Source organism: Rhinopithecus roxellana, chromosome 9, assembly GCF_007565055.1.
Source record: "Rhinopithecus roxellana isolate Shanxi Qingling chromosome 9, ASM756505v1, whole genome shotgun sequence".
Taxonomy (NCBI): domain Eukaryota; kingdom Metazoa; phylum Chordata; class Mammalia; order Primates; family Cercopithecidae; genus Rhinopithecus; species Rhinopithecus roxellana.
Genome location: NC_044557.1, coordinates 19,175,538 through 19,191,611, shown reverse-complemented (window position 1 = coordinate 19,191,611; position 16,074 = coordinate 19,175,538). Strand labels below are relative to the sequence as shown.

The 16,074-nt window shown below is 36.3% G+C and overlaps 1 protein-coding gene across 2 annotated transcripts in view; it reads right to left on the bottom strand.

Moving 5' to 3' along the window:
- The window catches only part of ADAM2 (ADAM metallopeptidase domain 2), a 103,062-nt gene that overhangs the window by 18,563 nt on the left and 68,425 nt on the right, over positions 1–16,074 (bottom strand). For both annotated transcript variants that reach the window (XM_030937878.1, XM_030937879.1), the window contains 4 exons: positions 12,906–13,089; positions 10,640–10,738; positions 10,335–10,530; positions 4,859–4,964 (listed from right to left, as the gene is read on the bottom strand). In XM_030937878.1, the coding sequence (XP_030793738.1) occupies positions 4,859–4,964; positions 10,335–10,530; positions 10,640–10,738; positions 12,906–13,089 (585 nt within the window). The remainder of the gene's footprint in view (positions 1–4,858; positions 4,965–10,334; positions 10,531–10,639; positions 10,739–12,905; positions 13,090–16,074) is intronic.

The window sequence follows — 16,074 nt, the reverse complement described above, 5'->3', positions numbered from 1 at the left end:
ATTAATTTTAATTTAGAGAAGTACAGTAATATAATTTCTAAAATAGATTTAAATAAAGTATTCAAGGTTTGCAAGAGAATGTACACAATTCATTTTAAAACACCAAAAAAAAAGGGCCTTGCCTAAATTGCCAATAATAACTGAACATTTTAGTAATTATGATCTAAGGTTGGTGCAAAACTAATAGTGGTTTTTGCCACATTTTTAATGGCAAAAGCCGCAATCGTTTTTGCACCAACCTAATATTCCCTAGTTAGCCTGACAACTTTTTTGTGATTCCTTCGCTTTCCTTTGAAACTGAAACAAAATCAAACCCAAGCTCAAATGAATTTAACATCTGTTCACCTTTTGAGTGATTTTAAAAATGAAGATTTCAAGGTCACTCACATTAATTAACAAAAATAATCACTGATTAATACTACAGGGTTATCGCTATATATATCACATAAGGTAGTATGTCCTACAGATTAATGTAAGCATTTGCCTATAGTACATGCTGCAAACCATAAGCTTTTTATTTGGCCCTTGCATCCTGTTTGGAATCTTAAATGCTACCACATGACCATTGCTACATCAGAAGATTCAGGAAACCATGGAGGCAGAGTGACTAACCCTAGATCAAGTACATATGTTGAGATACACAACATATGTTATCTAAATAGCCTCCTAATCAGCAAAATCTCAGCAGTGATGAAAATCTAGATGTCTTCGAGCAGTTTTCTATGGTCTGAACTTTTCTCCCTTTGGTCAAAAGAAGACAACGAAAATGGGCAAACCAGCCCCTGAAGTGGTCAGGCGTCATCGAGCAAGGACTTGGAGTTGATAAAAGTTGTTCTGCACTCATAGTGCACACACCTGTTAAACATTAAGTAATTTCATAGAACATCAACCTTAGGCAAAGCCATTCTGCGACCATGAAAGATTAAGAAAATAAGCAAGTTCACTTCATAGATCATGTCTGAACACAGAGGAGAAACAAACATTGTCCAAGCCACAAATTTAATGGACATTCAACTAATATGTGTGACTATTGCTTCTTTAGCAATTACAGCTTTAGCTTCACTTTAGTCTTCCCTCTTCATATATAAGATTAAGATACACAATCATACAATTATTAATATCTCTACTTTAAAACATCTAATTTACAGCAAATGTCTATTTCCTGAAACCTTCCTAAAAATCACCTAACTCGAGTCCAAATCTCTAGAACTGGCATGCTCCACAATTTCTCGTAATGTGCATTCTCACCACTCAACATGTAAAAAAACCCAACTTGTTCAACTTCAGCTGCCTTCTTGGTGGTCTTTGGCTGGAAGGCATTGTAGTAAGGTAGAAGTGTGATCTAAAACACACATGCTTACACTTTGAAGGCACTGGAATGTAACCAGAAAAGGAAGGACTATATAACTGAGTTTTAAGAATGGGAACTGTAGCACCAGATATTCTGTAGATGTGGCTTTGTTTAATAATTTATGAAAGCACATCCAAGGTTGAAGATTCTTAGCTTGAATAATCCAAGACATAACTAAAATACAGGCCTAATATCAGTTAGTTGACTGGAAACTTAGACTGAGAAGTAAAATCTGAATATAAATTTCAGATTTATATTCAGCCTGAAACCTGGATGACTACTGAACTAATTAAGCATGTGTGGTGAAGAATCCAGGGAGCACATAAAAAGCATCTCCTGGAAGCATAAAGAAATGAACAATGTTTTCAGCTCCTGCTCAGAGATTTGGTTTATAGTTTGAGTCTAGCTATGTTAAATCTCTTCCATTACAAAATTCTAGCCTTCAGAAAAGCAAAAGTGAATGCAATTTCCATTATGTAATAGTCATATTATATGATACAAAGTTAAAAATATGCTAAACATACAAAGAAAAAGTGAAATATAACATAGAGGGCAAATAAATTACTAGATATCAATACCAATACTACCCAGACATTGCATTCAGCAGAGAAGCCCTTTAACGCAGCTAATATAAAAAGGATCAATGATGCAAAGGAAAATGTAGTCAGAATAGCTAGACGTTTTCCTTTAGTAAGTATATACTTTAGCAGTTACAAAACAAATTTCTGTGCATTTGAAACTTGAGTATATGAGGAAGCAACTTGTATACTAAGATGTACTTTATGGTACTTAATTAGAATTTGAATTATTACTAAGTTCATGTCTTAAATTCAGAGATTTAAATAAATGAATATGTGCTACATGTATGTGCATATATGAAATGCATGTTCTAGCTCTGTTGACTGAGAAGGCTGAGAGGTAATGAGAAACAGTAGACATGCAGACTACTGGTGCTTAGGTATTTATTTTCAAACACCGTCTTCTAAGAAAAAGAACCAAGGCTCCTTGGATAAATAGTTGAATCCAGAACAGAAGTAGAAGAAGTGCAATGCAGCCTATGACATCTTTTCATGTGCTGGAAAAATTTGGAAGTTATTAAAAAGTCATACAGACTTTTGAAAAGGACACATTAACCAACTCAAAGGGATTTCCAATAGTCAAAATTAAGATAATTTGAGAAAGTATCAAAATAAATAATGATAGTAATGTATTCTATCCTATTAAATAAAATAACAATTACTGTGTCTAAACTGATACACATAAATATATAGATAAGTAAATAAATAAAAGTATAGAAGTAACTACTTCTTCCTACAGTACATTTCTAGCTAATAAGGGCAAAGTCAATAATACAGTTAGAAAATCACTAATGGATTTTAAAACTAGTTAAAGTGTGAGGAGAAACAGAATATGCCTAGGGTCTCAATACAACTCCTCCAAAATTACATGTTAAACCCAAAAAGAAAACAGTAATTTCACAGCTGAAAGATTTAGAGAATAATGACTTTATAAAAACACTTAATCTAAAATGTTCAATACTGAAAGAAAATGGCACATACCTTTACAAAAATCCAGGGTACAACATCACTTCAGTGACAAACATGCCAAAATGTATAACTTACATATAAGTATGAAAAATTTCAAAGAAATCTAAATTGTGGGAAAATTCTTCAAATTACTTAACCGATAGTATTTTAAAAAAACTAATAAAAAGAAACAAATAAAAACAAAGAAGTTCCAAATGAAAGAACTCTAAAAATACATTATGAGTAAATATAAATATCTGACACTGGGTTTGTTCCTGAACAAGGAAAATAGCCTAAAATTACTCAGAACAATGAATGAAATTTCAGTATGAACCATGTTTGATAGCTATAATAAGTTATGTAAGAACATATATTTATTTTCAAGATAAACACACTGATATATTGAGGAATAAACAAGCACAGTTTTCATCTTACACTCAAACGGTTCAGAAACGTAATTATGAAGAGAGGAGAGAAGAGTTAGAACAACAGAAGGGTAAAGCAGTAGGAAAAATGTAAACAACCTGTAAACCTAGGCAAAGCGTATATGGGAATTCCTTGCACTATTCATGAAAACTAGAAATTTGTTACAGAAGTTTTACTTTACTTTTGAAATAATATCAACATAAAATTTTACAACAAAGGAATGGGTATCAGTAACATTCTAGTTCTAATTTATTTATTTATTTTTTATTTTTGAGGTGGAGTCTCGCTCTGTCGCCCAGACTGGAGTGCAGTGGCGCAATCTCGGCTCACTGCAACCTCTGCCTCCCAGATTCAAGTGATTCTCCTGCCTTAGCCTCCTGAGTAGCTGGGATTAGAGGCACCCGCCATCATGCCCGGCTAATTTTTGTATTTTTAGTAGAGATGGGGTTTCACCATGTTGGCCAGGTTCGTCTCTTAACTCCTAACCTCAGGTGATCCACCCGCCTCAGCTTCCCAAAGTGCTGGGATTACAGGTGAGCCACTCCGCCCGGTCTTCTAGTTCTAATTTACAAAATAATAGTAACAGATAATAGTTAGCACTCATATAGTACATACTACGTATCAGTCACCACTCTAAGTATTTTTCATACAGCATTTATGTTTCCCACTGGCACCAAACTGGTGATGTTATTAATATTCATATTTTACATATGAAAAATAACTGAAATACGTGCCTGAGGTCACACGAATAGGTAAAGAGTGGAGTTAGGATTTAAAACCAAAATGTCTGGCTGTAGAGCTCATATTCTTAAAAACCACGCTTTGGCCGGCAGCGGTGGCTCACGCCTGTAATCCCAGCACTTTGGGAAGCCAAGGCAAGTGGATCACGAGGTCAGGAGATCCAGACCATCCTGGCTAACACGGGGAAACCCCGTCTCTACTGAAAATACATAGAAATTAGCCGGGCGTTGTGGCGGGCGCGTGTAGTCCCAGCTACTCGAGAGGCTGAGGCAGGAGAATGGCGTGAATCCGGGAGGCGGAGCTTGCAGTGAGCCGAGATCACGCCACTGCACTCCAGCCTGGGTGACAGAGTGAGACTCCTTAAATAAAAAAAAAAAAAAAAAAAAGAAAGAAAAGAAAAAAGAAAAACATGCTTTGCTTCTTAATTCATGTATTTTAACTTCATTACTAGGAGGATTGTCATGCTTTGTAAAAATTAAAGTGATAGCGTCACTGCACTCCAGCCTAGGCAACAGAGTGAGACTCCGTCTCAAAGAAAAAAAAGGAAAATTAACATAATAGCATGTATAATAAAAATGATTACTGATGGGTAATTAATGTACCTTATGAAAATTAAACACTTTGTTGAAAAGTACAAGGGATAATTTGGGTATAGGAAAGGAGAAATGTGTCTATGATATTTATGATTTGAACAAACACGGTCTTACTTTATGTTCAGGGGATATTTTGCTTACATATACACTTAATTGTTTGATGTTATCTTCAAATATAAGGTGATAAATAGAAGGTCTAAGACAGATTTCTGAAAACATACTCAGCTTCACACTGTATGTATCCTGAATCACCTATACCACAGTTTCCAGATACATCAGTCTTTGAATTAAGGTAAGAATAACATTCTCTAGGACCAAACTCTGCTTCTGGAAATAAAAAGATGTGGTTAGTCATATCAAACTTATATTAATTAAAATTAAATAACAAATACACTTAAAATTCTGAAATGGTTTAACATATTCATTGTACAAAATAAGATCATACTATAACAATCAAAATAAAAACTAGATTTAAGATCACACAAAACCACTTCAATGAAATGTTTAAAAATTGAAAGGACTCTGGTATGCTGTCCAAAGACATATCCTAGACATACTCCAGAGTTAACCACTGTATTCAGTTTAGCCTCTAATCATACTAAGTCTATAAATGCATATCATATCTATTAGTAGGTAGGAAACTTTTTTCCCATATTGACTTCTTTGTCCATTATCAGTTTTAGCATGAATGTCTTTTCAAGTGAAACCACTAACCAATTATCTTATGTTTTACATCATAATTTCCTCAGATCAGAAATATATTGGAGTCACAATTGATTCATTCGCCCTCCCATCATCCAATCCACCTGCATAATCTGTATAATTTTAATTATCATAAGATCCAGCCTACATGGCCAGGCACGGTGGCTTACACCTGTAATCCCAGCACTTTGGGAGGCCGAGGCGGGTGGATCACAAGGTCAGGAGATCGAGACCAGCCTGGCTAACATGGTGAAACCCCATTTCTACCAAACCTACAAAAAAAAATTAGCCGGGCGTGGTGGCGGGCACCTGTAGTGCCAGCTACTCGGGAGGCTGAGTAAGGTCTCACTAACAGAGTGGACAGACTCAGATCTCAGCAGCAACCCACAGATGCTGTAGTGAACTGAAAAGTAACAGTTCATTTTGTCCCAGAGGTCATTTGCAAAGCTGGTTATGGGTAAGAGGCCAAAATTTTAACCTTGGCTAGGGTAGCAAACCATTGCTGGTAGACAAAAAATAGGCCAAAACAAAGAAATAAAGCCAAAATCTACAGATCAAAATGAATTTTAGGTATCCAAGAGAAACTACTGAAAGACAGTGTGATGATACATTTTATGTGTCAACTTGGCTAGGCTATAGTCCCAAATTATTCAATTAAACACTAATCTAGGCATTGCTCTGTAGGTATTTTGTAGGTGTAATGAAGTCTAAAATAAGCTTATTTTATTTAAGAAATATTATCCTAGATAATCTCGATGGACCTGATTTAATTATTAATAGTTGAAAGACCTTTAGAGCAGGCTTCCCTGAAAAAGAAAACAATTCTGCCTGTAAACTTCAATTTATGCTTAACATTTCTATTCTGCCCTTTTAATTGTCTTGCCCTACAGATTTCAGGCTTGCCTAGCCAGCCCCACGATCTCATCAGCCAATTGTTTACATAGATATACATTCAAAATTCTATATACAATAAAATATCTCTATATCTATATCTATCTACCTACAGAGAGGAAGAGAGAGTGCAGAATTACATATCCAAAGAATTCTGTTTCTCTGGTGTAGTTCTGGTTGATAGAATTGATAAACAAAGGGGTCAGTGATGTTTTAACTTGGGCATATTCTCATTTGTTCTCAGTGTCTCATGGTAGAGGAAAGCCAGCAGGCTTACAGTTAATGAAGACGTCACATCTCTGTTGGAGCTCTGTTAAAGCACTATGCCCAGAGGCAGTCAATAACTTACCAAAATATTTTATCTAAACTTTCAATTCCCTGGAAAAATCTCTATTTGGTGGCTGGGGCTACTTGATTTGATTTGGAGCTCAGTTAAGTGAAAAAAAAAAAATGAAGAAAAAAAAATCTTGACTTTCAGAGTGAGGTAAATTAGATAGGTTGGTCATGGCATCCCTTAAATGAGAACAAATTTGCAAAATAGACGGCGAGAATAAACCTCCCAACAGTGCACAAACTGCATCCTGGGATACTGGTCAGAACATCCTGCAGCAAGGAGATAAAGGAACATAAGGGAAAACACCCAAATTGGTTCAAGCACAGAAACCCATGATTTGTGTCCTTGGAGTGACCTATGCTCATTATAATAGTGAAAAAGGCACCCCTGGGTGGAGAATTAAAATGCTAATGAGAAATGTGATGTATGTACTAGCATGTACAGCAATAGCACATGTGCATTCAGGAGACCCCTCACGACATTCTAAACAACAGTGCCCATGCCCACGCTTTTATGAATAATCATGTTAGACTCCAATAAAGGGAAGTTCCTCAATGCCAACTGACCCTCTTATTCTTGTGCAGCCTGCTCTGACGCAGCTATCAGAGTGTACTTTGCTTTGCAGTGAACTTCTTTACTTACTTTCCCTTTGGACTTGCTCTCAAATTCTTTTATGCAGTGAAGTAAAGAATCTGAACTGGTTCACTGACAACAAAGGCATTACTGAAATAATATACATCTGCCAGCAACATCACCAGTGCCTAAGGCTGTGATTTCAGTTGAGGCAAACAAGAGCTCAATGGAAATTTTAAAGGAATTCCTGGAGAGTTAGATGACTATATGAAACGGAATAACTCACACCTATTGTTCACTCTGATTCAAATTTGTCAGTCACAAAATGATTAGCTGTTTTTCAGTTGCCATCGACTCCCAGGTTGCCAATCAAATAACCTGAACCTGAGCAGGCTGGAACTGAAGTCAACCACATGCAGAACCGAAATACTAAAATCTAGGTGCATGGACCAAATTAAGAAGCAAGCGGTTGGATGCAGTGGCTCACTTCTATAATTCCAGCACTTTGGGATGCCAAGACAGGAGGATTACTTGAGACCAGAAGTTTGAGACCAACTTGGGCAACACAGCAAGACCTCACCTCTACAAAAAAAAAAAAAAAAAAAAAAAAAAAAGTGAATGGTGACATGTGTCTGTCGTCCCTGCTACTTGGGAGGCTGAGGCCAAAGGATCACTTGAGCTCGGGAGTCGGAGGCTGAAGTGAGCTATGACTGTATCACTGTACTACAGTTTGGGCAAGACCCTCACTCCCCTCTTCCCCCAAAAAATGAAGGGAGGAGAGTCCTGTTTTGTTACAGTAAAAATTTAAAAGCTGAGGACCTGACACCACCTCTTTGCATGACCCAATCAGAGCCTTTCTCAACTGTCTCATAGTTACCATCTGCCTATATAACCTGCCCCCAGATGCTAGCTTAAGGAAACAGATTTGAGCATTGCCTTTTGTCTCCTTGCTGGAGACAATAAAGCTCACAATAAAGCTCACAATGGACCTCACAATAAAGCTTTCTCTTTTCTTGGAAGCTGATGCTATTAGTATTGTCCTCTATGCACATCTGGAAGTGAACTCATTGCTTGGTAACAATGTAACTGGATCTAAAAAGCTGCACACAGGCCAGGCACGGTGGCTCAAGCGTGTAATCCCAGTACTTAGGGAGGCCGAGGGAGGCAGATCACCTGAGTTCAGGAGTTTGAGGCCATCCTGGCCAACATGATGAAACCCTGTTTCTACTAAAAATACAAAAATTAGCCAGATATGGTGGTGTGCACCTCTAATCCCAGCTATTCAGGAGGCTGAGGCAGGAGAATCACTGGAACCTGGGAGGTGAGGGTTGCAGTGAGCCAAGATTGTGCCGCTGCACTCCAGCCTGAACAACAGAGCAAGACTCCGGCTCCAAAAAATTTTTAAAAATTATTTTAAAAAAGTAGCTGCACACATACCTAGAATAGTTCTGAGAACAGAGTTTTCTAGTCATTCCTAACTCCATGGTGTTTAGGTCCTGCACAAGCAGGAAGCGAAAGCTAAGGCTGTCTTATAAACTGCTTGAAGTTTGAATCTGTCTTCTCACAGAGATACTTTTGGCATAGGGTAGAAAACATATAGCTAAGGCATTAAAAGAAATCTGAAAGACTATTGGCAGCCACTAATCATGCGGATGTAGAGTGCTCCTTAGGAAGCACTCTGGGTCCGTATAATGGAGAGAGAAGACTCAAATAAATAAAATCTGAAATGAAACAGAAAACATTACCACTGATACTACAATGATATCTTGTGATATAAAGAATTATAGGAGACACATATAAATAGAACAACTATATGCCAACAAATTTGATAACAGAAAAATAGATAAATTCCTGGACGCATCCAACCTACAAATATTAAATTATGAAAAAAATAGAAAATTGAAATACACCAACAATGATTGAGGAAATTAAATCAGTAATAAAAAAGTTTTTCTTTCACTCTCTCTTCTTTCTCTCTGCCTTTCTGTCTCTATTTTCCTTCTTTAATCTGAAAATCATCCACATTATGGTACCAAATTACCCATTTTCCCAGGAGAACACGTTTTCATTTTGTAAGTTTCTTTCTTTGCATCTTTGTTTTGTTTTTCTTCAAACTAACAGTCATTCCTAATTGTATGTTCATTTTGGTTATTGATAAGTGCCTTGCAATCCCTTTTTACACAGAAATCAGAGTTAGACTTGCGACTTGTTCCAGTTGAGAATAAAGGTGCCCCACCTATCTGTTTCTATGAACATCCTAAATATTTCCTCTGTCAATATTTTTTCTGATATAGGGATGAAATACTGTTGGCATTGTTGCTGTTTCCATATTATTTAGCCAACAATTTTGTATATGGTTTGCACCACGGTTTTCTTTTTTGTTTTTAACGTCAGTGCACATCACGCCTCAATAACTTCAGAGTCCCTGGATTTTCATGAAACTTCCTTATTGTTTCCACAGGTGATTTTGTGCACCTGAATGTGTGTGCCTACATATGTGGTTTAAACTGCATTTATATGACAACTTATAATTATTTTACTGTCTATAGTCATATTATTTATTCTATATTTACCAAAAAAATGGTGAATATGAAGTAAAAGCATAGTTTGTGTTCAGTCTACTTTCTTCCTTCTTGAACTCAGAAGTCCCATAGACTTTAAATCTTTCCCTCTATTATTTTGATGAAAGTCATTAACAACATAATGATTTCACTTTTAATTAAATTAATTTTTAATTTCTAGCTACTGATATTTTACTGATTTTTTTCTGGCAGTATTCTCTTTTTTTTTTTTTTTTTTTTTTTTTTTGAGGTGGAGTCTCACTCTTTTTCTCAGGCTGGAGTGCAGTGGCATGATCTCAGCTCACTGCAACCTCAGCCTACTGAGTAGCTGGGATTACAGGCGTGTGCCACCAAACATGGCTAATTTTTGTATTTTTAGTAGAGATGGGGTTTCGTCATGTTGGCCAGGCTGGTCTCGAACACCTGACCTCGGGTGATCTGCCCACCTCGGTCTCCCAAAGTGCCGGGATTACACGCGTGAGCCACCACACCTGGCCATATTCTTCTCTTTCTATAATTCTTTAGAATATTTAAACTAAATGTGACATTTTAAAAATCACAGTCATGTATCAGCATCTATTTCTGTTCAGTTTCCAGAAAAAACACATATATGAGAAATGAAATGATAATAAATACCTCCGCCAAATGTGTCCATACATTGTTTATCCCCACTCATACAAACTCCATCTATACAGACCCATTGATTCGGTCCACATGGATGCCCAGTCTGAATAAAGTGGTTTTCTGGACATGACGCAGATGTTCCATTGCAATATTCAGGAAGGTCGCATTCTTCAAAGGAAGGCCTACATATTCTTTCTTGTGACATAAACTGAAGGGGTGAGGTAAATGATATTGAATTAAGCAAAATGAGAATACAGAAGTATAATAATGATAACTACTTATGTAGGTAATACTGAAATAGTTCAAAAAGCTCTTACTAGACAATTTTCACAGCATGGTCCTTCAGCACAATCTGAACCGGCTTTAAATCGACATGTGGCAGTATCACAGCATTTGGCTCCAATAAGGAAACAATTCTGTAAGGCGAATCAAATGATCTGAAGTATTTTCCTACTTGTATTCATATTGTAGACATATTCATAATGACAACATGTTATATAACATACACATAGATGCTTAACTTACATGTTTGCAAACAGAAAAATAAAACCACTTACTCATTTACTTAACAGACATTTATTAATTACCTACTAATTGTCAGACCATATGTTGCTCATATTGCTAGAATAGGTTTGGTTACACTGATAAAAGGATTCTCTGAAGCCCTGGAGTCTGCCATAGTCAAGTTACTGAGATGAGCTGGCTCTTGTAGATAGAGATAGTTAAATACAAGACGTAAAATAAACAGAAGTTATACTTTAAAAATTCTATTGTAGTGACTACTTATTAGAGCCTTCTGAATCTAACATTTTAACAAGTTTCTGCATTTTATGGTATATTGTTGATTTATTTCATTTTTAATTCTCTAAGGTCTGGAAAAATGATATTATTTTTGAGAATAATGAAGTTATCACCTTTACATCATTCACTCATATCTTATTATGCCTTGTTTTATGCTTTAGTTCATCTATGCCCAGTGAATATGCTTTTAAAACTTCTATTACTAAAGTTAGTAAAAGCAATAGATAAGAAGGCTAAAAGACAATACATTCTCACACACACACACACACACTCTCTCTCTCTCTCTCTCTCTCTCTCTCTCTCTCTCTCTCACACACACACATTTTTAAAATACCCAGAAATTTAAAATAGGATAAACTGGAAAAAGAAATTTGATAAATCACACAAAAATAAATCATGGATTTAGTAGTCTTCATATGAGTTATAGCAAGATACTTACTCGAAGTACAGAGTAGTCAGTATTTTTCACAGCTATTCTGTCTAAGAATTGTCACTGTCATTGCTATCTACTATAATTCTAGAGGGGAAAGTTATATCTTAGTGATTTAAGCCTCAATTATATAACATTTAGAGAGCTTAGATACATGACTGTCAAATTGAAGAAGAAAGTTTCAAGATGTTTCCATTCAAACCCAACCAAGCAAAAACAAGTGGGTGATGAGGAACAATTTTTTAAAAGCATATCACATATCTCAGGATCTATAAACATACTTTTCTGGTTGGAGGGCTACATGAGTGACTACTGTAGGGCACAATGAAGTCTACTTAGTCTGTGATCCTTTTGAGCCTGTACTATTCACTGTGAGTTTCAATATCTCCTCTCCCTCATTTCATTCCCTTTGTCTCTGCTCTCCTCATCTCCCTTCAACCAGGTGCTTTATCTAAGATTTCTGTGGTTTGGGAAAACTAGCTGTTCTTAATTATGTATGTTACAAATCTTTTTGACTTAAATATTGACCCGGATTAAAATATTCAAAAACCACAAATGTGCTCCCTAGGTTTTCTTGCTCCATAGTGAAAGCTTTAAAATATCTCTTTATGAACAACAAAGGAATTTAGGTTAAATACTAGGTTTCAATTTCAGGCTTAAAAACTAGGAAAGTCTATACTGAAGAGGAAGAGATTGAACCTACATCAACTCAGTTGTGAAATTAGTGGCCTTGAAAATTTCTTATATGAGAGATTAGAATGGTGCTTGCCAGGGACTTCAGGGAGGGGAAAACGGAGATGACGGTCAAGGGGTATAAAGTTTCAATTATGCAAGATGAACACGTTCTGGAGGTCAAACATGACTACAGTTAACAATATTGTATCATATACTTGAACTTTGCTAAGAAGGTAGATTCTGAGTGTTCTCGCCAGAAAGGAAAATTTTTAAAAAGCAAAAGAAAAGGAAAAAATAAAATGCTATGGTGAGATTACAGATATGCTAGCTATCTAGATTTTAGTGGGCATTTCAAAATGTACTCGTATACTCAATCATCAAGTTATATAACTTAAATATATACAATTTTAAATTGTCAGCTATACCTCAAGAAAGCTGGAATAAATAAAGGGAAATTACCTGTATATTCATACAAATCCACGTAGATCTACAAAGCACTGAACCACTATACCAATAATATAAGTGCACTCATTGGTTGTTATAACACCTACACAGCCTCCTGAATCATTTGCAGAAAATTTAGCTTGATAAATTAAGGAAAATGGCAGTTTCACACTTGAATTAACAAGTAATTTTTGCTGCAATTTCAGTTCATAGCCTCCCAAATTAGTACCAACCTGTTTGGTCCCACAGTCACACTCCTCTCCTGCTTCCAGCTTTGCATTACCACACACTGCTTGCTGTTTGAAAAAAGGATCTAAGCGAGGCTGATTATGAAGACACTGGGACTTCTGCTTTGAAATAAAATGTGCAAAGTCTTCAATGCTGCAGTTACTGAAGATCTTCACACCACTGAAATGACTAAAGACACATCAAACCTCAAATTTTAATGTAAGGGTTTCCGTAAACTACCTACCCTTAGAATAAACCTATATAATAGCATTACACAACAGACCAAATTCCCAAGTCTGTGAGTGTCAAAGCTTTCAATCTCTGTGCATGAGAAGTCAACTGTGCAAGGAGTAAATCTTTTAGTGGAAGTAAATTACTAATCCATAAAGTTTTATTGGCTCTCCTATGACACTTATTCATGACACTGTTCTCTCTTGTTTAAGCTCCTATTTTCCAAAGTGCCCCAATTGCTGTTTCATTTGTGCTCTTTCTTTTTATAACTTCTAAGTGCTGGGACACCCCTGCATTAATAAAGAAAATAGGATTTCCTTTTTTTTTTTTTTTTTTTTGAGACGGAGTCTTGCTCTGTCACCCAGGCTGGAGTGCAATGGCACGATCTCCGCTCACTGCAACCTCCATCTCCCCAGTTCAAGCAATTCTCCTGCCTCAGCCTCCTGAATAAGTGGGATTAGAGGCACAAGTCACTATGCCCTACTATTTTTTGTATTTTTTTTTTTAGAAGAGATGGGGTTTCACCATGTTGGCCAGGCTGGTCTAGAACTCCTGACCTCGTGATCTGCCCACCTAGGTCTCCTGAAGTTTTCGGATTACAGGCGTGAGCCAAGGCACCCGGCCCAGGCTTTTCTTTTTTTAAGAAATCTATATTTATTCATAGGTTATTGTATCCATGTCTATAGTTGTAAATAGCGTCTATGCCCAATAGCTCTGATACTTGTTTCTCTAGCGCTGTCACCTGAACTCGAGTCCAGAGTCTGATGCTTTATTCAGTGTTTCTTCTTAAGTGTATTTTATTGGCACCTTAAATATAAATTCCCTATACTCTTGATTGTTCTCCCCAAAACCACCCCTCACAAAGTATAACACAGTGTTTCAGAATGTGGACTCTGTGGCCCATCAAAACAAATGAGTTAAAATCTTGGTTTTGCCATTTACAGGTTGTTTGTCCTTGTAAAAAATTTTAAAATTATATGCATTTTAGTTTCCTCCTTTCAACATGAAGATAAATGTACTATTTATCTCGTAAAGTTGTGAGAGTATTATACATGTAAAGTACTAAAAACTGTGCCTATGCATAGTTTGTACTCCTAATATTTTCAAATTCACTACAGGGAAACTCCAACTGCCTAGTTGCTCAGGACAGAAACCTTGAGGTTATCTTATATTTCTCACAAACCCCTTATCTGCCAAGAAATTTTGTCAAATCTCTCTACTCTATATATTCAATATGTGTTCCCCATAACAACTATCTACTCACAGACTTTCCGGTCTCTCGTTACAGATTAATGTGATAGCCTACTAGCTCACCATATGCTTCAATTCTTGCCCTTTGCATTTTTTCCTCAAAACACAATCAATTATGTTTCCTAAAAAAGTGGCAATTTTATATTAATTCCATATTTAAATTCACCTATAGTTTCTCAATCATTCAGAGCAAAATCAGTAAAATCAGTGTGATGTATTCACCAACTCATCAGAGGTCCTTCTCCTAATCAACCTCAACTCATTCTACTCAAATAGGTGGATCTCTTACTGTCCCCTCCATCAAATATTCAACTATTTCCTCTGCCTGGAAAATGATTCCTTAGTATCCATGCATGGTTCCCTTTCATTCATTTCACATGTCTCTACAACATTTATGCAAACAGATATTTCCAAGCACACTTTAAAAATACCGCTTCCTTACTACCCTTTATTCCCCTTACTGACATTTGTGTTACTTCAGAATGTTTACCAAAAACTGAATGTTACTAATTCAATCATTCAATAACTATCTTCTGCTAGTTCTTTTTTTTTTTTTTTTTGAGACGGAGTCTCGCTCTGTCGCCCAGGCTGGAGTGCAGTGGCCAGATCTCAGCTCACTGCAAGCTCCGCCTCCCGGGTTTACGCCATTCTCCTGCCTCAGCCTCCCGAGTAGCTGGGACTACAGGCGCCTGCCACCACGCCCGGCTAGTTTTTTGTATTTTTTTGGTAGAGACGGGGTTTCACCGTGTTAGCCAGCATGGTCTCGATCTCCTGACCCCGTGATCCGCCCGTCTCGGCCTCCCAAAGTGCTGGGATTACAGGCTTGAGCCACCACGCCCGGCCTGCTAGTTCTTTTAAAGGTGTGTACTATTGAAATCACTTGCTATAAATAATAGATTAAGTTTAATTTTGTTACAATTTTGATTATTCTAAGTAGTATTAACAATGTTTAAAAAGATTATAATCACAAGGATCTATATTTTGATGGAAGACATTGTTAAAAGGAATGTGATGAGTTTTAAGGTAATAAACTTGATGGTATCAAACTCCAGTCATTTGGATTTTCAAGGGAAAATGTTATTCACATGAAGACCTCGAATAAATTTAGAATTTTCGAACAAACTAACAGTGTTAGTATGACTTGTTTTGTGATCACAACCTGGTTGAACATCCCCTTCAGTTCCATCAACCTTAAATAATGGAGTTATAAATTGCCAAGAATTCAATGATTACTATCTAAATACAAGAAACCATATAAAAAAAAACTGATAGAAATTTAATATTACTGAGACCCAGGCATTGAAAGATACGTTTACCATGTGTGAACTGGTTTATGGAATATACACTTTCTGGTAATGAAATTAACATTGTCATTAGAAAGTAAAATATCAAGCAGAATTGCCTCCGATTAGAGTACTTGTTTTGCAGCTTGAATCTTTATAGAGATTTGCTGGATGTTTTCATTCTCTATTCTCTCATTTTTTTCTTGATAATAGAGCCTCTGGTTGTTAGTTGAATGCATGACTTCATTGTACAATGCCTAAACTTCTCAGTTTTTAATAAATGAGTGAACATATATAGAAGTCAATTGATTGACCTAAGACGAGCCATAAGTTCAAGTTCTAGGAGGTAATGAGATAGACATGTTTTTGTAAGCTCCTTTATCCTATTGGTCACCTTAAATTTGATTAA